The sequence below is a fragment of the Pristis pectinata genome, chromosome 31 (genome assembly GCF_009764475.1).
Source record: "Pristis pectinata isolate sPriPec2 chromosome 31, sPriPec2.1.pri, whole genome shotgun sequence".
Taxonomy (NCBI): Eukaryota; Metazoa; Chordata; class Chondrichthyes; order Rhinopristiformes; family Pristidae; genus Pristis; species Pristis pectinata.
This window is the reverse complement of record NC_067435.1, coordinates 11,306,679-11,329,245: the sequence shown is the minus strand read 5'-3', so window position 1 is coordinate 11,329,245 and position 22,567 is coordinate 11,306,679. Positions and strand designations below refer to the sequence as shown.

Sequence of the window (22,567 nt, the reverse complement as noted above, 5' to 3'; positions counted from 1 at the left end):
AACACCCTGCACAATTGTAACAACACTTCTATTTCTAATCTCAAACACCCTTGCGTAAAGGGTGTACCTGCATGCCAACTTGGTGTCTCATGCATCCCTCTGGACTCCACTCATCTGCCATCTTTCTCCATTTAGATAACAGTCTCCCTTTTGATTAAGTGCGTGACTTCACACTTCCCCACACTAAAATCCACTGGCCAAGTTTTTGCCCACTCAACCTATTTACATCTCATTGAAGAGTCCAAATATCCTCACTGCAACATGCCCTCCCATCTATCATTGTGTCATCGTCAGACTTGGATACCTTGCACTCTGCTCCCTCCTCCGAGCCATTAATTATATGTAGTGAATAAGTGAGGGGCAAGACCTGATGCTTAGGACTCCAGTAGTTACATCCTTCCAGTTTGAAAAGTACTCATTTACTGTGACAGTCCCCTCTGATAAACAAGTCTTCAATCCACATTAACGCACTTCCCCCAATACTACGAGCTCTCATCTCTACTTGGCATGTTATCAGAATCAGATTTGTTATCACTGACAGATGACATGAAAGTTGTTGTTTTCCGGCAGCAGTACAGTGCAAAGACATAAAAATTTATAAATCACAAAAATAAGAAGTGCAGGAGAAAAGGAATAATGAGGTAGTGTTCATGGAGCGTTCAGAAATCTGATGGCGGAGGGGAAGAAGCTGTTCCTGAAACGTTGAGTGTGGGTCTTCAGCCTCCTGTACCTTCTCCCTGATGGTAGTAATGAGAAGAAGGCGTGTCCCGGACTGTGAGGGTCCTTAATGATAGATGCTGCCTTCTTGAGGCACCGCCCCTTGATGTCCTCGATGGTGGGGAGGGTTGTACCCGTAATGGAGCTGGCTGAGTCTACAACCCTCTGCAGCCTCTTGTGATCCTGTGCATTCTTTCAAATGCCTTTCAATCCAAATACAAGTTCCCCTCTAAGTCACTGAGTACAGTAAAGACAGATCCATAGATTTTGAGTAATGAAGGAAGGTTACTGCAGGGAAGTGGTGCTTAGTTAGAAGATCAGCCATGACCTTACTTGGTCAGCATAAACAAGTTGGGCCGAAGGGCATGTGTCCTTACTGTATAACTCTCTATGGATGGTGGAGCCATTGGGAGAGCCTCCTCCTGTTTCTGTTTCCTAGCCAACACTAACAGGGAAACAATGGATCGACACTCACTCAATACAGAGCTGTCTCCAACACCATAAGGACCGTTTTGAGCCTTTGAAGCTGCCAGGACCTCCAACTGATTACAGATCTGTAAAGGAAACACACACAAGAGACCGTAACTCCCTGACCTCAGAAGTTCACTATTTTGCTCATTCCAGGCCCCATAACCTGTTGGTGACCTTACACAACATTGAGCCTCAGAGGGAGGACTGGCAGCGTTACTGCCTCCAGCTCCAGTGACTTGGGTTCAATTGCAACCTTGGCGCTGTCCATGTGGAGTTTTCAGGTTCTCCCTGTGACAGAGTCATGGGGAGATACAGCACAGAAACAGATCATTTGGGCCACTGAGTCCATGCCGACCATCAAGCACCCATTTACACTACTCCTACTTCATCCCATTTTATTCTCCCTACATTTCCTTCAACTCCCTCCAGATTCTACCCCTCGCCTACACACTAGGGGCAATTTACAGTGGCCAATTAACCTACTAACCTGCACGTCTTTGGGATGTGGGAGGAAACTGGAACACCTGGGGGAAACAGGGAGAACATGCAAAGTCCACACGGACAGCACTGGAGGTCAGGATTGAACCTGGGTCTCTGGTACTGTGAGGCAGCAGTTCCAATAACGTCACTATGCTGCCTGGATGTATGAGTTTCCTCCAGGTGCTCCAGTTCCCTCCCACATCTCATAGATTGCGGCTGCTGGGTGAAATGGCCTCCGTAAATTTCCCTTGTGTGGGTGGAGGGAACACAGGGAGAGTGGCATTGCACAATGAGCAGGCATAGACTTGATGGGCCGAACTGCCTCCTATATTGTAAGGAAACACATCAAATACACATGATAAATGTCTTAGGAAGTCATGAAGTAGACGCGATCTCACTGGCTCTCCACTCACCCATCATTAAGGACCCTGACCACCCGCAACACGCCCTCTTCTTGTTACTACCATTGGGGAGGAGGTACAGGGGCCTGAAGACCCACACTCAACCATTCAGGAACAGCTTCTTCCCCTCCGCTATCAGATCTCTGAACAGTCCATGAACACTACCTCGTTATTCCTCTTTTGCTCAATCTAATCTGATTCTGATTAGATCACCTCTCTCCTCCACCCAGCCCAACCCAGAGATAACCTCAACATACTACCCCGCTGCTTAAAACTCCAAATGTACTCCCAGTTCATGAATTATCCTAATTCACTTTAAGATTACAGCTCCTTCTGTATTACACCTTTAGTGTAGCAAAAGCATCCCAAAGTCCTTCACAGGAGTGTTTTCAAACAAGAGTATGGTGACATGGTGGTAAAGTTACTCAACTAAAGACTCACATTCTGGGCTATTGATTCAAGTACACAATTTTGTAACTTACGGTAATTTTTATGTCTTGCACTGTACTTCACAGGAGTGTTTTCAAACAAGAGTATGGTGACATGGTGGTAAAGTTACTCAACTAAAGACTCACATTCTGGGCTATTGATTCAAGTACACAATTTTGTAACTTACGGTAATTTTTATGTCTTGCACTGTACTGCCACAAAACAACAAATTTCACAACATATGTCAGTGATAATAAATCTGATTCTGATTAGATCACCTCTCTCCTCCACCCAGCCCAACCCAGAGATAACCTCAACATACTACCCCGCTGCTTAAAACTCCAAATGTACTCCCAGTTCATGAATTATCCTAATTCACTTTAAGATTACAGCTCCTTCTGTATTACACCTTTAGTGTAGCAAAAGCATCCCAAAGTCCTTCACAGGAGTGTTTTCAAACAAGAGTATGGTGACATGGTGGTAAAGTTACTCAACTAAAGACTCACATTCTGGGCTATTGATTCAAGTACACAGGTTCAAATCTGACCATAGCTGAAGAATTTAAACAAATCAAATATTTAAATAAATGTGGGATTGAATCTGGGATTGAAAGATAAAGCCAATCAATATAACCATGAAACAAGTGGATGATAGAAACCCAACTGATTCACTAATATTCTTCACAAGTACCCCACTCTACGTCAGTCCCACTAATAAAGGCTGACTCAGGGGAAATTAAGGATGGGCAATAAATGCTGTCACTGCCAGTGACATCAAATCCTCAGAACAAGTAAATAAATAACAGTCCCATTCGCCCGCATTTGGCCCATATCCCTCTAAACCTTTCCTACGTACCTGTCCAAATCTCTTTTAAACCTTCTAAATTGTACCTGCCTCTACCACTTCCTCTGGCAGCTTGTTCCATATACCCAGCACCTTCTGTGTGGAAAAACTTGTCCCTCAGAACCCCGAGCAAAGACGGGAGTTCTAAGGGGAATCTTCAAGGAAGAGGAGCGGTAGAAAGGTCTTGGGAGGGAATTCCAGGGCTTGGTGTCTTGGCTACCAATGTTGGAGTGACCCAACTGTAGCATGACCAAGGTCGAGTTTATTGCCATGTGCACAAGTACATCTGTGCACAGGTGCAATGAGAAACTTACTGGCAGCACCATCACAGGCACATCGCGTCAGAGACACAACATTCACAAGAAAAACAAATTATAGAAGGAAGAACACAATTGAACAGTTAAATTGGAGGAGATTACAGAGAAAGGGAGGAGAGACCATGGAGTGATTTGAAAACAAGAACAGAGAACAGTTATAGAAAGAATCTTGAAATGTTGGCCAGAGAGCGCAAGGAACAATTGCTGGGACAAATGTGTGCGTCCGCATGGGGGAAGGGTGAACTCGGTGCTAGATAACCAAGGTATTGTCTCTGCGGACATAAGCCTGCAGTGCCCGAGGCAAAGGTCACGTGAAGGGTCGACCTGGACAAGGGATCGACCCAGGTAGGGGCGGAGAGAAGTGACCAGGGTATAACAGAGTGAGCGCATCGGTGGTGAGGTCTCTTGGATTTGGGCTCACCACAGGTTAGGACGCGACTGACGCTGTGGACCGATTGGAACGGGGCGCTGCAGTTAAACGGGCTCAGGCGCACTTCTAAGTACCACTTGTAACCTAACAATAAAGTGTGTTGTGTGCAGCACTGCGTATGCAAGGCTTATTTCTATCGGATCTGCGAACATTCCTGTTTAACTTTGGCACAACAATAGTACAGCACAGGAACAGGCCCTTCGGCCCATCTTGTCTGTGCTGACCATGATGCCAATCGAAACTGATCCAAGTGCCTGCACATGATCGATATCCCCCCCCCCCCACACCTCCTCCCTGTTCAAGTGTCCGTCTAAATGCCTCTTAAACATTGCTGTCATGTTTTACGTTGCTATTGTACTTTTAAAACAACTCGCACTTTAAGTGAGAGGCAGTCTAGCCAGCAAACACAGGGTGAACAAGATTTGGTGTAGGACAGGACACAGGTTGAGTTTTAGTGACTAACTTACAAGGGCAGAACGAGGGAGACCGGCCAGGGGTGGATTGGAGTGGTTAAGTCTGGAGACAAGGGTGAAGGTTTCAACAGCAGACGAGCTGAGGCAGAGTTGGGGTGGGTGTGGGTCGTGCAGGTGGAAATGGGTGCGGATACTTGGTACCAAACTCAGAGTGGTCTCCTGTCACCAGTTGAAACTCTTCAACATCCAACCAGGACCAACGCACTGGGGCCAAAAGGTTAGGCTCCGTATATACAAGTCCTACCCACTTGTAGGAAGTTGTTGCTCATCCTCTCATATCGCTTCAAGGCAGGGCGGCTGGTGAAGTAACCCGTCCAGAACTGATGAGGACCGTCTGCATATGGGAAGAAATCATCGGTCTTGACCGACCTGCGGACAGTGGGGTTAAGACGATAGTTATACTGTTGATTTTCACATCATGGGGTGACGTTGTCATAACTTGCCATGTACTTCTAATATTTTTATTTTATTAATTTATACAAAACCAGCAGTGTGACTGAAGAATACACCACCTTATAACAATAGTGTGACAGAATCAACACACGTGGTTAGTTTCCCTGTCTATCACTTTAGAAAGATGTGCTGGTCACTTAATTCCATTCTCTGCACTCAACATAGGTTTTAAGGATTAATGGCAACTATTGGGTTAAGAGACCTGGGACTCAACACCTCCCTCTGTAACTGGATCCTTGACTTTCTGACCAACAGACTGCAATCAGTGAGGATAGGCAGCAAAACCTCTAGCATGATCATTCTCAACACTGGTGCCCCACTAGGCTGCCTCCTCACCCTCTGCTCTACTCCCTATACACTCGTGACTGTGTGGCCAGATTCTGCTCTAACTCCATCTACAAGTTTGCAGATGATACCACCGTAGTGGACCGTATCTCATATAACAATGAGTCGGAGTACAAGAAGGAGATAGAGAGCCTAGTGGCATGGTGTCATGACAACAACCTTTCCCTCAATGTCAGCAAAACAGAAGAGCTGGTCATTGACTTCAGGAAAGGGGGCGGTGTACATGCACCTGTCTACATCAATGGTGCTGAGGTCGAGAGGGTTGAGAACTTCAAGTTCCTAGGAGTGAACATCACCAATAGCCTGTCCTGGTTCAACCATGTAGATGCCACGGCCAAGAAAGCTCACCAGCACTTCTACTTCTCAGGAGGCTAAAGAAATTTGGCATGTCCCCTTTGACACTCACCAACTTTTATCGATGCACCATAAAAAGCATCCTATGTGGATTCATCACAGCTTGGTACAGCAACTGCTCTGTCTAAGACAGCAAGAAACTGCAGGGAGTTGTGGACACAGCCCAGTGCATCACGGAAACCAGCCTCCCCTCCCTGGACTATACCTCTCGCTGCCTTGGTGAAGCAGCCAGCATAATCAAAGACCCCACCCACCTGGGTCATTCTCTCTTCTCCCCTCTCCTATCAGACAGAAGATACAGGAGCCTGAGGGCACATACCACCAGGATCAAGGACAGCTACTATCCCACTGTCATAAGACTATTGAACGATGAGATGGACTCGACCTCACGATCTACCTTGTTATGACCTTGCACGTTATCATCTACCTGGAATGCATTTCTCTGTAGCTGTGACACCTTACTCTGTTATTGTCTTTACCCTGTACTACCTCAATGCACTATGTAATGAATTGATCTGTACGAACGGTATGCAAGACAAATTTTTCACTGTACCTCAGTACAAGTGACAATAATAAACCAATACCAGCAGCAGTGCTGCGGTTGTGTTACTGGACCACTGACCCAGTGACAGGGGTTCAAATCCCCATTTGCATATTACAATTAAATAAACCTAATCTAATGTCAGTGATAGTGACTATGAAACAAGAGGACAGTTTTAAACCCCCCTGTTCACTATTGCCCTTCAGAGAGGTCAGCTGTCCCTACATGGTCTGGCCTGGCTGTGATTCCAGACCCAAGTTTTGACCCTGAGCCGTTCTCTGAAAAGCCTCAGCAAAGCCATCAGTTCAGGGACAATCAGGGGTCGGTGATAGACACTGACCTGGGCAGTGATGCTGCGTCCCATGAACATGTGAAAGGTTACAGCACATGTGTACCATAATAAAATATAAAACAGCACAGGAACAGGCCTTTCGGCCCATGACGTCTGTGCCAACCATGATGCCAAAGGAAACTAATCCCATCTGCCTAAACGCCATCCATGTCCCTTCATCTTCACGTGTCTGTCTAACTGCCTCTTACACACCACTGCCGTATCTGCTTTCACCACCACCCCGGCAGCCCGTTCCAGGCACCCACCACCCTCTGTGTAAAAACACTTGCCCCACACGTCTCCTTTAAACTTCTGCCCTCTAGTATTTGGCATTTCGACTCTGTCTTTGCCTCTCAGAATTTTACAACCTTCTATCAGGTCTCCCCTCAGCCTCCGACGCTTCAGAGAAAACAACCCAAGTTTGTCCAACTTCTCCTTATAACTAATACTTTCTAATCCATTCTGGTGAACCCCCCTCTGCACCCTCTCTAAAGCCTCCCCATCCTCCCTGTAATGAGGTGACCAGAACCGAACACAACTTTCCAAGGGCAGCCTAACCAAAGTTCTATACAGCTGCAACATGACTTTCTGACTCTTATACTGAGTGCCCTGAGAAATGAAGGCAAGCTTGCCATACACCACCTTTACCACCCGATCTACTTGTGTTGCCATTTTCAGGTAGCTATGGACTTGGACCCCAAGACCCCTCTGTACATAATCCCTCTAACCAGTGCTGGATATATTTTCGGTGCCGTCCTTTACGTGCTATAACGTTTGGGATACAGTGCTCCAAAATGCAAACACAACCCCGAGGATCTTTATAAAAGCAACACCTGTGGGGTTCAGTGTGTGAGAGGGGATGTGCAGAGACAGCCACAAGAACTTTGAGTTACCAAAGTTCCCCAGTGTTCACATTTCTTCACCTTGTGTCTGGGCCAATGGGAGACTGATCAGAAGAGTTCAGTAACCAACTATGCTTTCCTTGTATGATCAATGAAGCAGCCAAACTACTTGATCTTTACCCGACTAGTAACTCTTCTCAACTTGCCCAAGACCGCTACTGTCAACGCTTCCATGGGTCTGTGAGAGTCAATGCTTCTGGGGAGTGAGGGGATGAGTTCGGAAAAACAGCTCAAAACTCACCAGGTGAGGTTTGCCTTGTTTAACTCGTGCAGGTAGCAGGAGGGGGTGGAGTAGAGCACATTGACGTTACTCCCGGAGCTTTGCTGCTTAAACACAAAATGAGAGATTCCAGTGAATGCATTCATCCAACATGCAATGTCCGGTTCTTACATACGAAGCCCACACCTGCCTGAGTCCCCCCAGAGAGATAGGACTGGCTACAAACTAATGACCTCAGAGAAACTCCAGTCATCAATGGACTGTGCACGACCCAATCCCAGGCTAGGCCAGGTTGCGAGGGACAACTGCATCTGTCAGGTAACGGCAGATTAAAAACACATTCTCAACACATCCAAAGGTGTTGGTCAGACCGCGTTTGGAATATTGTGAGCAATTTTGGGCCCGTATCTAAGGAGGGGGTCCAGAGGAGGTTCACAAGAATGATCCTGGGAATGAAAGGCTTAATGTATGAGGAGCATTTGATGTCTCTGGGCCTGTACTTGGAATTCAGAAGGATTGGTGGGGGGGGGGGGGGGGAGGGGAGGGTGGGAAATCTCATTGAAACGTACTGGATACTGAAAGGCCTGGATAGAGTGCACGTGGAGAGGATGTTTCCAGTAGTGGGAGAGTCTAGGAACAGAGGGCACAGCCTCAGAATAAAGGCTGATGAAGAGGAATTTCTTCAGCCAGAATCTGTGGAATTCGTTGCCATGGACTGCTGTGGAGGTAAGTCATTGTGTGTAGTTAAGGCAGAGATTGATGGGTTCTTGACTGGTATGGGGGTTAAGGGTTACTGGGAGAAGGCAGGAGAATGTGGGGTTAGGAAAAAAAAATCAGCCATAACTGAATGACAGAGCAGACTCAAAGGGCTGAATGGCCTTATTCTGCTCCTATATCTGATGATCTACGTTGCAAAGGGATTTACAACCAACGATATACCTTTATGAAGCCCAGTCACTGCTGTAATGTGGGAAATGCGGCAGTCAATGTATATACAGCAAGTTCCCACATTCATTGAGTGAATGGGTGAGTGCTGTTACTAGCTGTTGGTTGATGGTAATTCACAGGCAGGACAATCAAGGTGGTGGGATCAGCAACAGTTCTAATATCCTTTGTACCTTCAATATTTCACATGTTACCCTGCAAGGGCCAAAGGTGGGGCTCAGCACACGAGTGTCACCCACAGCTTATAACTTACTGGCTTAACATACCAACAATTGTAATAATGAGTGCATCAATGGATCAGTTTGTCACCCTTCACAGGGAGGTGTGGTCCAAGTCCCATTCCAGAGATCAAGCACAAAAACCCAGCCAGTGTTACATCAAGGACTTTGCACTGTCAGATGGGTTATTAAACAGAGGCTTGGCCTTCTCCCACAGGTGGGCCCAACAGATCCCACAGTTTACAGAGAACTCCCCACGCTCTCTGAAGTGTCTTGGCCAACGACCAACATTGGCAATACAACGTTACACTGCTGTCTGTGGGAGCTTCCTGTGCACAAATTGGCTGCCTCATTTCCTACGTTACAGCAATGACATCGCTGTGCAACATTTTGGGACATTGAGAAAGGACCAATAGAAATGCATTTCTTTAACTGCCCCACCACCAGGATCTGTGAGCAACAAACAATCTGCTGGAGGAACTCAGCGGGTCGAGCAGCATCTGTTGGGGGGGGGGGTGGAGGGGGGGTGGTTAAAAGAGGCGGGAGTGGAATCATCAATGCTTTGGGTCAAAACCCTGCATCAGGACGGAGAGACATGCAGGGTTTTGACTTGAAATGTTGACAATTCCTTTCCTCCCACAGATGCTCTTTCAACCGCCGAGTTCCTCCAGCAGATTGTGTGTTGCTCCAGATTCCAGCATCTGCAGTCTTGTGTCGCCGAGATCTGTGAGCTGGACTCAGGACCCAGGAGGATGACGGAAAGGTAAATACCATTGGTGAATAAGCCCGCAAATGCATAGGAGTTGTGCAAGAACATTACCGCAGCATTCACGTATTTGATGAGCTTGTCCAGGTTCTTGTACCACATGTTTGCATCTTGGAATTGGAAGTCCGATCCCATGGTCATAATGATGTGCTTGGTTCTGTAATGCTTTGCCTTAAGATGAAGGACACAAATGCTCCATTAAACACTCATTCGCATGCAGTCACAACCAAACATCTCAAACCCTTGAGAGTTTCAGATCTGCTGTCTCCTTACAACCCCAAGTGTCAGGGGCTTTTATAAAATGTTGGCTGGGGTTCATCTGGTGCGCGAGTGTGGGCTTGACAAGATGTCAAGCTGTGGACTGAGCGATGTCAGTGGGAGACTGGAGAAGGTGGGATTCCCAACACTATGGAGAGGGTCTGGAGGAGATTTCACAGAAGCGTTTGCCATCACAAACAGGCTTAACAAGTAAGCCGAAATGGTTTTCAGCAGCAGACAGGCAACAGACTTGGAGTGAGAGACAAGGAAACCTTTTCAAGACAAGAGACTTTTTCTAAAAAAAAGTATGATAAGGAATGCTGTCAGATTCAAACTTTTTACAAAGGTCACAGTTTACCTAAAGGATGGAGAAATAATAAATTATTTGTTTATGGGTAACATTTAAGATATTTATTAAGATATTTATTTATTAGTCACATGTACATCAAAACACACAGTGAAATGTGTCTTTTTGCGTTACTGAGAATATGCTGGGGACAGCCCGCAAGTGTTGCCACTCTTCCGGTGCCAACATATCTTGCCCACAGCTCCTAAACTGTATGTTTTTTTTAAAAAAAGAATATGGGAGGAAACCCACGCAGACATGGGGAGAACATACAAACTTCTTGCAGACAGCGGTGGGAATTGAATCTGGGTCACTGGCGCTGTAATAGCATTACGCTAACCGCTGCGCTACCATGCCATCCCTATTTACATTTACAATGTAGCGAATTCCCCAACAAGATAGACAGTGGCCAGAGCTCCACAGAAGTTCTCTCTCCTTGCACCTTTCCATCCATCTACCCAATATCAGGGGCAGGCCTTCATTTGAACTGCTAGCCTGGGAAGACAACTCTCCAATATCTGTTATTTGGGCAACATGCATCCACTGCTACAGCACTTGAAAGGCATCTTTTAACACTTCCACAGGTTGTTTCTCCGAACTACACCCACAGACAACTTATAAACAACTTCACCGCACACATATTAGGGCGAGACAATTCGACAGATGTCCTTTCACACCCGAGGTAAACGGCCGCATTTCAATTAGCAAAAAACGATCGGTACAAAGGGTAGATTCACTTAAAACATCCTCGGTTATTTCTTAGACCACTGGAAGGGCAGTGGATGTAGATTTGACAGGAACTTACATACTTGGAGGAGAGATCACAGGGGCTCAGGTGAAAAGAGCTGGGGGGTGTGTGGGTCCTGTGAGGAACGAGTGGGCACCACAGGACAGTCCTCCTCTCACAGTGTGTCCTTTTGTGATTCTAGTGTCCGCACTGTTCTGACTGCCCCATCACTTAGGGAGAGGCAACAGACCACTAATCATCCACAGCCCACGTATGGGTGAGTGTTCAGATCACCTTGGCTTGGGCTGTTGTTCATTCTATTCTGAAGTCCCGAATAGCTATCTCCATGCCCCCGATGATGGATAGAACCACCCCAATGTCTGATTTGGCCCCCATCACTCACCCTGCCAGCATTTTGGAGTGAGGCATTTATTAGGAATGAGGTCTCACACTATGTGGTCAGAGCCAGGACTTGAGAAAGTCCAAGCTCATTCCTTAGGAGGAGCTGGATTACGGGATGATGGGAATGGTGTTGAGGAATTGGATGGGGAAGGGGAATGAGTATGGGTGTGAGATGGTTGGATGGAGGGCGGAGGACTCCAGTAGACTGCTCCGAGCAGTCTCTGATGGCATCGGTCAGACTTTTGACTAAGGAAAGCATCGCACCTGACCCCCCTTCTATCAAGGGTCATCCAGCAGGGTGCTTCGGGTATCTGCTACTGATGCCAGTTCTACCCTGGATAAAATACTCAGGATAGCGCCAGCCACACTAAAGCAGATCTGATCGTCGGTGGCTCCAACCACCTCCTGACCCATCAGTGAGGATGGATACTCACCTGTACGTGCGCAACTTGTCGGAAGTATGACACAATTTCATCCACATTATACTCATCCAAATCTTTATCATCTTTGATGGGCTCATCTGAACAAAGGACATCCCAGCACAACATCCTAGGAGGGTTGTATCCATTGGGGAGGACACCTGAAGAGAAATGTTGAGAGCGTTGGCATAATGCCTCAGGACCAATCTCCTGACCAAAAGCTAAAGGTCAGAAGCAAACCTGATGGATTTCTGATCACCCCTTTTCACTGCATTTGGAGGAGTTCATCTGAAGCACAGGTTCCCTGCTGTGTATCCAGAGCGGAGGAGGAAATTCTCCCATCATTCCTCTCCAAGTCATTGTCCTTTACTTGGACAACGTCCATCCCCAAATCCAGCCGATAACCAACTCTGGCACTGGGATCTAAATATAACCAATAAGCAACTCTCGTTCTTACACCCAACCAAAATAAAGCAAAGATTGACAAAGCAACTAAATTATTGGACTAGTAATTCAGGTCCCAGAATAATAATCCAGGTCATCTAACCATAGCAAGAGGCAAATTTAAATTCAGTTAATTAAGTAAATCTGAAAACAAAACTACTGGTGTTCGTAATGGTGACCATGAAACTGCTGGGTTGTTGTAAAAAAAAACATTGATTCATTAAGTAGAGGAGGAAATCTTGTCCTCGCTCGTTCTGTTACGCAGGTAGTTGGTTTGTTATGGTCGCGTGTACCGAGATACACTGAGAAGGTTTGTGTACGATCCAGACAGATCATTTCATACACAAGTACATAAAGGTAATAGAAAAGGAACAAAAAGATTCCTTAGCCCGGTGTGGTTTCTTGGCTATGACGTCTACGTGTTTGGACCAGGACAGATTGTTGGTGATATCTGCACTTAGGAACTTAATGCTCTCAACTCGATTCCAGCTCAGCACTATTGATACAGACAGGGGCGTGTGTACTATGGTTGTTTCTTAACCAGTGAGTGATTTAATTCACGTGTAATTGGGGAGGGGTGGGGTGAGGAAGAGAAAAGAGGAGGAGAGAAGAAGAAAAAGAGGAGATTGGAAAGAAAGAGGCCTGGTCGGCATGAAGGGGGAAGAGTGTGAACATCCCTCGAGAACATCCCACTGTCCTTGAGACACGCTGTACCAGGGACACTGGGAAATTGTAAAAGCATAAACACTCTGGTAATTTCATTCCATGTGGCTAAGTGATAATGAAAGCCAGGAGGAATTAAAATAAGGAAAGTAATGGACTTATGGACATACAATTGGCCATAAAATCAAGGCAATATCTGGGAGGTATGGGGATGAAACGAATAAAGGCGCCTCGGAGGATAACTGGCAACAACAGCTCCAGAGGAAAACCACAGCAGGAAAGGAGCTGGAATCAGGGACTTGGAGAAGAACTCGTCAAGTTCATCCAGTGCAGGTAATATCTCAACACAAGTAGTGAGTTTTGGAAGTGGTGTAACTAAAATAGTTAATGAGTTTTGTTTGAAACTTTATAATGAATCTTTGAGTTGTTTGTACTAATCGTTATTAATATAGTTATTAGGCATCACATTGTCTGGTGTGGTTTATCACGCACTGTATCTAATTGGCAACACCGGAAGACTAATACATTTTCCAGTGGACTAAGGAGTTTAAAGGGAGCACAGGGAACAGGGCACTGGATGTTAAACTTGTCCACTGGAAAGTAGGACAGAGGATTATTACTGTACTTGAATTTCATTTCCATAGTGGGATTCGAACTAGTGTCTCCAGGTCAGTAGACCAGAACACTAGATGCTAGCCCAATTTAACCACTACGCCAATGCTCCTTCACACCCAATTATGCACTTAATCGCTCCTGGAGAAATCATTTTCAATGCCACAATTTTTTTTTTTACAAAATTTTTGTTTAAGAAGCTGAATAAGTAACAAGAAACATCTCAATCAACCTGTGAACAAATCAGCAGTTGGTTTTGGGAGATTGGCGCTGGCTCTCCACACCATTTCCATCTCTCGGAGATTCTTTCTGATATTTTTGTCCTGATAATCAATGCGGCCAAAGAAAAGGCCGTCGAATCCCATCTGCAGAGGAATAACAAATAAATCAAGATCTGAGAACAGCAGGTGCAGTCCTGATACAAGTTGTAAAGGCAAGTTCGATGAAATTTCAAAGTCCGGTATTGAACGTGGAAGGCCACACTGTACCCAGACAGGAGAGGTGTTCCTCATGCTTACCTTGGACCCTGGAACAGTACAGGAGGCCACAGACCGAGAGAGTGGGAGTGGGATGCAGAATTAAGGTGCCAGGCAGCTAGAATCTCGGGGTCACCATTGTGGACTGAACGGAGCTGCTCCGCAAATAAACAAATGTTGCGGCTATAGAGGACCCTGGTCAGACCCCACTTGCAGTACTGTGCTCAGTTTTGGTCGCCTCACTACAGGAAGGATGTGGAAGCCATAGAAAGGGTGCAGAAGAGATTTACAAGGATGTTGCCTGGAATGCGGAGCATGCCTTATGAGAACAGGTTGAGTGAACTTGGCCTTTTCTCCTTGGAGCGATGGAGGATGACAGGTGACCTGACAGAGGTGTATAAGATGATGAGAGGCATTGATCGTGTGGATAGTCAGAGGCTTTTTCCCAGGGCTGAAATGGTTGCCACAAGAGGACACAGGTTTAAGGTGCTGGGGAGTAGGTACAGAGGAGATGTCAGGGGTAAGTTTTTTACTCAGAGAGTGGTGAGTGCGTGGAATGAGCTGCCAGCAACAGCGGTGGAGGCGGATGTGATAGGGTCATTTAAGATACTTTTGGATAGGTACATGGAGCTTAGAAAAATAGAGGGCTATGGGTAAGCCTAGTAATTTCTAAGCTAGGGACATGTTCGGCACAGCTTTGTGGGCCGAAGGGCCTGTATTGTGCTGTGGGTTTTCTATGTTTCTAAGTACATCCCAATTCAGGATAGGGGTCGACTGCTTGAGATAGTGAAGAGGAGGGCGTGAATTTGGGATCCTCTACCCCTGGGATTTGTGGTTGCCATGACAGATCATTTTATTTTTGACTATGCAGAGTCAAGGATGATGGAAGTCAGGCTGGAAATGAGTTGGGAACAAAGATCTTACTGAATGGTAGAGTGAGCTCAAGGATCCTGCTCCTATTTCTTATAACATAACGTTTGCATTCTGTAGCACCAGCAACAGGTCTGACTTGGTACTCTTTCGGGGCTGCATCAAGGGTTAATGCTGGTAACTACCACCCACTGGCAGGTGAATCTTTTCTCCTCTCCCTTGAGAGAAAAGTGCCTCTAATTCCTCGAGGGAGTGAATCAGCAATAAAACCATTCCAGCAGCTGGCAGTGACTCCCATTCTGTATGCATCAGGCAGTCTTACTGTGCAGGACCACAGTGGCCAGAATCTACAACTGCATCAAGTCCTCGTTATCTGGGAGCAATAGGGGCACCGACTACCCACAGTAAACAAAAATAAAAACACGGATACCCTCTCCTTTGTATCCAATGCACCACCATATGCCCCATAATGTTCTAAAAACATAAACATTCTAATGTGTTTGATTATAGTGTGTTAAAATTTCAAAAAGAAATTTCTAATAGCTAACGAAATACTTCCAAGCAGCGAGAGGTTTCGAAAATCTGGAGATGCAGCTGTGTAAACACAGACGCTCTCTATTGGAAGGGTGCACAGTGGGTAGCCACTTGACACAAGTGGTCTGCAATGTGATCACCTTTATACGGACAGTGATTGGCTGCTTAAACTGTGCATGTATACACACACACACATATATATATATATACATAGTACCTCCACAGTCTTGTAATGAATGGCTTCGAAAGCACATAAGACTGATAAGAACAATAATTAAAAGTGGAGAGAGAGAGAGGAAATCAGTTCTGCCAATCATAGGAACGAACGTGTGTATGTACCGTTGGACTTTTGAATTTAAGAATGTTGTGGATATTCACTTATAAATAGGGGTGTCCATAAGTCAGACGACTGTAACCCAGTGAATGCCTGTAGATATATTTGTTCGAAAAAAAAAACAGAACGTGCACAGATCCGCAAAATTAGACTGAGGACTGAGTTTACTCCTTGACTGTTGATGCGAAAAATTGATTTAGAAACAGCAACTTCAAATGATGCAAAGCTTGGATGGTCCGTGGGCTGAGTGTTGGATGGTCCGTGGGCATGGCATGACATTGACATGACCAGTATTCCTACCTGTGCGAACAGGGAAGCTTGCTCTCTGGAATGTCCGAACGGGTCGATGTGCCAGGCTACACGGGGACGCCCGCACTCTCCAAAAGTATCGTTGAGAAACTGGAAGCCCAGGGTCATCTGATCGATGATGGAACTGTAGTGGGTGGTCGCCTCGTCATTCATGCACCAGCCCCCATTTACAAACTCCAGCCTACCTGCAGCAGGAAGGCAGCGGTGCATGGTTAGGGACAGAAGAATCCGTCCACTGGTCCAAATGGAACCCTCCCCAACCTGACAGCTGCCCATCAACCCCACCTCACCCGGATCCATCTGTCGCTTGCACCCCTCCCCCCCCCGCACCTCTTTACACTGGCCATCTCCCCTCTACTCCCTCAGTCCAGATGAAGGGTCTTGACCTGTAACGTTGACTCTCCATTTCTCTCCACAGATGCTGCCCGACTTGTCGAGTCCAGCCTGTTTCCTTCAATGGAAGGAATACAACACAATGTGTGAAGGGAGTTAATGCCTCAGTTTGATGACCTGATTCGTTAACTCTCCTCACAGGCTGCCTGGTCTGTTGGGGATTTCCAGCATTTCCTATTTTGGATTTTGGATTTGGCGCCGGAGCGTGGCGACTCGTTGCAAGCTGCTCTCTACAGATCGACTCATTACCCTTGCTATAATCGATCTCACTCTGTACTAACCCAATGTAACTGCACTGTGTAACGAATTGACCTGTACGATCGGTATGCAAGACAAGTTTTTCACTGTACCTCAGTACAAGAGACAATAATAAACCAATACCAATCTAATGGCCGCTTTCACTGTTAACAAAGGAAATCATCAACACACAGTCCAGAGTTAGTACTTGTGACCGATTGCAGGATCTTCCACCCCCGCAGTCCGGGCAAGGCCCCAATGCGGCAAGGTGATTGGCACGTTACCTTCGTTGACCAGCTGCTTCACCACGCTCTTCACTGCCTCCGTCTGCTGCTTCCACCAGCGATAGAAGAAGGCGATCTCCACGTAGATGAATCGCTTGCTCGGGTCAGCCTGCAGCTGTGGGATGACAGAGTCTAGGATGTACTGTACCCCAGCGCGCTGGATCTCTGTCTTGCCTAACGGGAGGAAACAAACACCAATTTCTGAAACGTCTTTGAAAACATTACACTCGGTTCTTGAATGGACTGAGATAGGGATAGAGAGCGCCAAAAGGACATGTACACTATGCAAACCACAGAGTTGCAAGCGCACACACATGCAGGAAAGGTTTACCCATGCATACTACACACAAGCACACATGTATCACACAGGCACATGTGCACGCACATACAGGCATGAATGTGTACACACTTGCATACTATAAATACGAGGGCGCAAACACGTGTGACACACACATGACACAGGAACAGGAGGTGGTCTCCTTCATTTTACACCTGAACTATGGTTAACATTCTGCCTGTTTATCTGCTACGTGCTTTCACACAGAACAAAATTAATTTATTGCGGTCTCAAAAGCTCCAACTGACCCGTGCATTTATCACACGTGTATGATGTGTGGAAACTTTCCTTCCTCATTTCATTCAGGGGGCCCAGTTTTAAGTTCAACACCCACACACAAGGAAGAACATTCACCCAGACATCAGGAGCACTTACAACCAATGAAGGAATTTTCAATTATCGTCATTGTTTCCATATAAAATGCATGGCAGCTAAATTACACAAAGTGGGCTCCCACAGTCTTGAATGATACTAGCAAGGTAATTTGTTTTCAGTGATGAAGAAGGATAAATATTGGTAAAAAACCTCTCCTGCACTTCCAAGTCCTTCCATGGGATCCTTTGCATCCACCCACGCACTGCCCACGTCCACAGTAATCCATTGTATCGCTCTGGGGTGCCAGTGTAGAGTTTTGTGCTAAAGTCTCCTGTGCGAGTCTCAAACCCAGAACCCTCCGAAAATGCAACCCAGTAGGCCATGGGCAACACCATCAGGACATCCAAAGACACTTTGTCGCCACCCCTCTGGTTCTGGTGTAGGGGTAAGGTGCTATCAAGTAGGTAAAGAACTTCAGTATAATCACCTCCGTAATAGTACTGATCCACTGTCTTTAGCCAGCCCACATCATCATGAGTGTGGGCCACCAGGTGAACATTGAGCATCTCAGGCTTGACAGCAGGACAGGCCTGTGGAGAGGAAAACACATCAATACTTAATGTAAACTTAAGCTGAATTAATCGAGAACACCAGTCGTTCTCTCCATCCCAGACCTCACAGGCAGCAGCTGGTGAGTCAGAGCCTGCACCAGCCAGCAACCACCCATTTACACTGATCCCATTTTATTCTCCTCACAATCCCATCAACTCTCCCCAGATTCTACCCCTCACCTACACACTAGGAGCAATGTAGTATCCAATTAACCTCCCAACCCGCACGTCTGTGGGACGTGGGAGGAAACCGGAGCACCCGGGGGAATCCCACGTGGTCACAGAGAGAACGTGCAAACTCTGCACAGACAGCACCAGAGGCCAGGATTGAACCAGGATCACTGGAGCTGTGAGGGAGCAGCCACGACACTGTACAACTGATAAGAGCTGTGGGAAATGCTCACTTCAGTTCAACAAGTCAAAAGGTCAAAACGTTTCACGTGACCTCAAGTCCGGATTCACAAAGCCCTTTTTGGTCATCGAATCTTCGTCCGAACTCACTTTGTCCCATTTACCCCACTTGCTCACGGACTGACAATAGCTCTCCGTGATGGAGCACCTTGATTGGATAACATTTTCATTCTTGTTTTGAAACCCCTCCATTCATCTCGACCCTTGCTTCCTCCAATTTCCAACCCTGCAACTCTCGGAGATATCCATGCTCCTCAATGCTGGCCTATTGACCAGATACCTGGAATGGGTGGGTCGTCTCATGAGGAAACGTCGGTTTGTATCTGCTGCAGTACAGAAATGTGACAGGGGACAATTGTCACATACAAGAGGGGTCTTGGCAGGGGGATGTGGTGAGGATTCTTGTGGGAGAAGACCCTATTTAAAAGTAAACTATCACACATTTAAGACAGGATGAGGCAATTGTATTTCTTCAGAGGATCACAAGTCTTTGGAACGTTCTTCCACAAGGGGTGGTGGAAGCAGAGACCCCGAATGTTTTTAAAGACAAGGCTCTTGACAAGCAAGGATAGGAGGGAATGCCAAGGAGGAGGTTAAAATCAAATTAGCCATGATCTTATTAAATGGTGGGGGGAGGGGCGGGGGGGTGGGAGACTCGAGGGGCTGAGTGGCCTACTGGATGTACTTTGGGGGAAGCTGTATAAATACAAGGAAGGAGGTAGTTACAGTGATAGAGGTAGGTGAGGAGGATGCTGGAGTGGAGGGTGACCACCAGCATGGACTGGTTGGGCTGAATGGTCTGGTACTGTGCTGTAGGGTCCCAGATGGAAGGGTTCATTCCCAGCTGACAGAAGGAACTGCACCTGGGGTGAGTCCCCTCAGATCGTGTCTCTTCTCGAGAGGAGGTGGGAACATCATACATGAGGAACAGGAACTTTAACACAGAACAGTACAGCACAGGAACAGGCCCTTCAGCCCATCATGTCTGTGCTGAACGTGATGCCAAATCAGAAGTGATCCTTTCTGCCTGCAGGGAGATCCATATCCATTAATGTTTCTGGGAATAGGATCTTGTTATACACAAGCTGATTGCCAAGTTTTCCATATGACACAACCTACGTATCAAACACGTACCCACTACTGTAACATGGGCACTGATTATCGAGGGGTCTTGGGGATGTGCAAAGAGCTATAGAAATGCAAGTCTTATTTTTAAAGTTTATAGAGTTGCAGCTCTGTAGAACTCTGGTCAGACCACACTTGGAGTATCGTGTTCAGTTCTGGTCGTCTCATTATAGGAAGGATGCGGAAGCTTTAGAGAGGGTGCAGAGGAGATTTACCAGGATGTTGCCTGGATTGGAGAGCATGTCTTATGAGGAGAGGTTGAGCGAGCTCGGGCTTTTCTCTTCAGAGAGGAGGAGGATGAGAGGTGACCTGATAGAGGTGTACAAAATGATAACAGGCAAAGATCGAGTGGACAGTCAGAGACTTTTCCCAAGGCGAAAGTGGCTAACACAAGGGGTAATTTTAAGGTGATTGGAGGAAGGTATAAGGGGGATGTCAGGGGTAAGTTGTTTTTTTTTATTACACAGAGAGTGGTGGGTGCGTGGAACGCACTGCCGGCAGAGGTTGTGGGGGCAGATACATTAGGGACATTTAAGAGACTCTTCGATAGACACATGAATGATAGAGACATGGGGGGCTATGTGGGAGGGAAGAGTTAGATAGATCTTACAGCAGGATAAAATGTCAGCACAACATTGTGGGCCGAAGGGCCTGTACTGTGCTGCAGTGTTCTATGTTCTATAAGAGCATTCCATGTAGATGAAGAGATGTCACAAATAAAATTTCATACAATAACGGGAAAGACTAGAATGTACAAAACTAATCACGGAACACCTCGGGGGGAGAGGGAGATTAAAGTTTTGATCTCTTCATCAGAAGGGGTTATCACCAGAGGTGGGTCACCTCTGACTGACCAACCTCTGGACCTCTAGTCTGTTGTCCTCTGCTCCAATGCTCTTTGTAGCTTCTAGCCCAAGTTTGAAGGCTCTGTGACCTTCCTGATGACAAAACAGTGAAAGTGTTGGGGTTAATGTGTTTGTAGGTGCTGGGGGTGGGGGGTTGGCGGTGGAAGCAGATTGATAGAGGCGTTTAGAGGCTTTTGGTTAAGCACATGAATATGTAGGAAATGTGCTGACAGTGGCTCTCTACGGTGCTTCCCAACAGACTGCGACACCAACACTGCAGCAGACCCTCAGCACTGAGACTTCAGCGTAGCTTCAGAGCAGGACTTGAACGCAGCAGCTCCTAACTCAGAGGAAGTGGGCCTTTCACCCGAGCCACAGCTCACCCAGGGTTTAAGGTAATCAAGAGGAGAGAAAGACTTGCATTTCTATAGCACCTTCCTCAAGCTCAGGATATCCCAAAGTGCTTTACAGCCAATGAAATGCTTTTGAAGGATAGTCAGTGTTATGACACAAGAAGTGCAGCAGCCAAATGTGTGGCCACTGTCAATGCAAAAACCCAAGAGCTTTGAATGACGGATGTTATTCCACTGTAGGAAGGGAAACAGAGTTACTTCCAATTCATGCACTGTGGCTCCATAGATGGAGACTGGGAGCATGAACTTCAAATTGTAGTTCTAAAACGTGAGCTGCAGGGTCCACTCTTAACAGTGCCAGAAATGTTATTTACTGAATCATCGAGACTGGGCAGGCACGGTAGTGTAGTGGTTAGCGTAACGCTATTACAGCGCCAGCGACCCGGGTTCAATTCCAGCCACTGTCTGTAAAGAGTTTGTACGTTCTCCCCGTGTCTGCGTGGGTTTCCTCCCACATTCCAAAGACATACAGGTTAGGAAGTTGTGGGCATGCTACGTTGGTGCCGGAAGCGTGGCAACACTTGCGGGCTGCCCCCCCAGAACACTCTATGCAAAAGATGTATTGCACTGTGTTTCAATGTACATGTGATTAATAAAGATATCTTATCTTAGACTTTGTAACAAGGAATCCAAGTCAAACATGTTAAGACAGCAAGCTCTCACTCAATTTACGAGAACAAACAGCCAGCCAGCAGGCACGTATCCTATTAGTGAAGCAGCTTCCACATAACCTGGAGGTTATCAAGTGCCCGATACCAGCACCCTTTGACACTGAAGCTAAAAGCAAATTTATTTCACAATACTTTAAAAGAGGAAGGATAGGATTCATTTTAAACTGTCCCTCAAGGCTTATGTTTCCACAACCCAAACAACTATACAAGTTGGCGTTGAAGTATTCAGTTATTGATGCAAGAAGGGCACAGCAGAAGCCACAAGCTGCAGTGTGATAACGGTCAAATAACCAACATCACTAGATCCAGTTGAGGATAAAAAAAAATGAACAGGAAACCAGAGAGAGCACTCTGCTCTTCTAGACTTAGAATTTTCTTTTATTCATTCACCAGTTTCGGGCATCACAGGCAAAGTCAGGATTTGTGGCCCATTCCCAATTGCCCTTGAGGAGGTGGTGGTGAGCTGCCGTAGTCCGTCTGGTGAAGGAGTCCCCACTGTGCTGTTGGGGAGGGAGCTCCAGAACTTAGACTCAGCAAACATTAAGGAACAAGCAATAAACACCCAGGCTAGGATGATGTACCACTCGCAGGGGAACTTACAGGTGGTGGGTTTGCCTTGCATTTATTGCGTTTTATCATTCTAAAGAGGTAGAGGTCACAGATTTGGGAGGTGCTGAGTGCTCTTACTGAGGTACAATCCTTGAGACCCACTGCAAGGAGCAGACAAGCCTTCGATGCAGTGCCAGCTGACAGACTGCACGTCAGGCACTGTGGCACCCTTTCAGCTCTGCAAAGGGAATGTCGGTGGGCACTGTAAATTGGGGCTTTGACCTACTAACTGTGGGGAGGGAGGGGTGGCATAGACCAAGCACAGTAAGCACATTACTACTGAAGC

At 46.5% G+C, this 22,567-nt stretch overlaps 1 protein-coding gene across 1 annotated transcript in view; it reads right to left on the bottom strand.

Moving 5' to 3' along the window:
* man2b1 (mannosidase, alpha, class 2B, member 1) overlaps positions 1-22,567 on the bottom strand; it is a 48,806-nt gene that overhangs the window by 23,314 nt on the left and 2,925 nt on the right. Inside the window, exons 2-10 of the mRNA XM_052041882.1 lie at positions 18,084-18,186; positions 16,945-17,118; positions 16,022-16,215; positions 13,740-13,872; positions 11,804-11,949; positions 9,691-9,807; positions 7,729-7,811; positions 4,810-4,930; positions 1,193-1,271 (exon numbers count right to left, since the gene is read on the bottom strand). Of these exons, the coding sequence (XP_051897842.1) occupies positions 1,193-1,271; positions 4,810-4,930; positions 7,729-7,811; positions 9,691-9,807; positions 11,804-11,949; positions 13,740-13,872; positions 16,022-16,215; positions 16,945-17,118; positions 18,084-18,186 (1,150 nt within the window). The remainder of the gene's footprint in view (positions 1-1,192; positions 1,272-4,809; positions 4,931-7,728; positions 7,812-9,690; positions 9,808-11,803; positions 11,950-13,739; positions 13,873-16,021; positions 16,216-16,944; positions 17,119-18,083; positions 18,187-22,567) is intronic.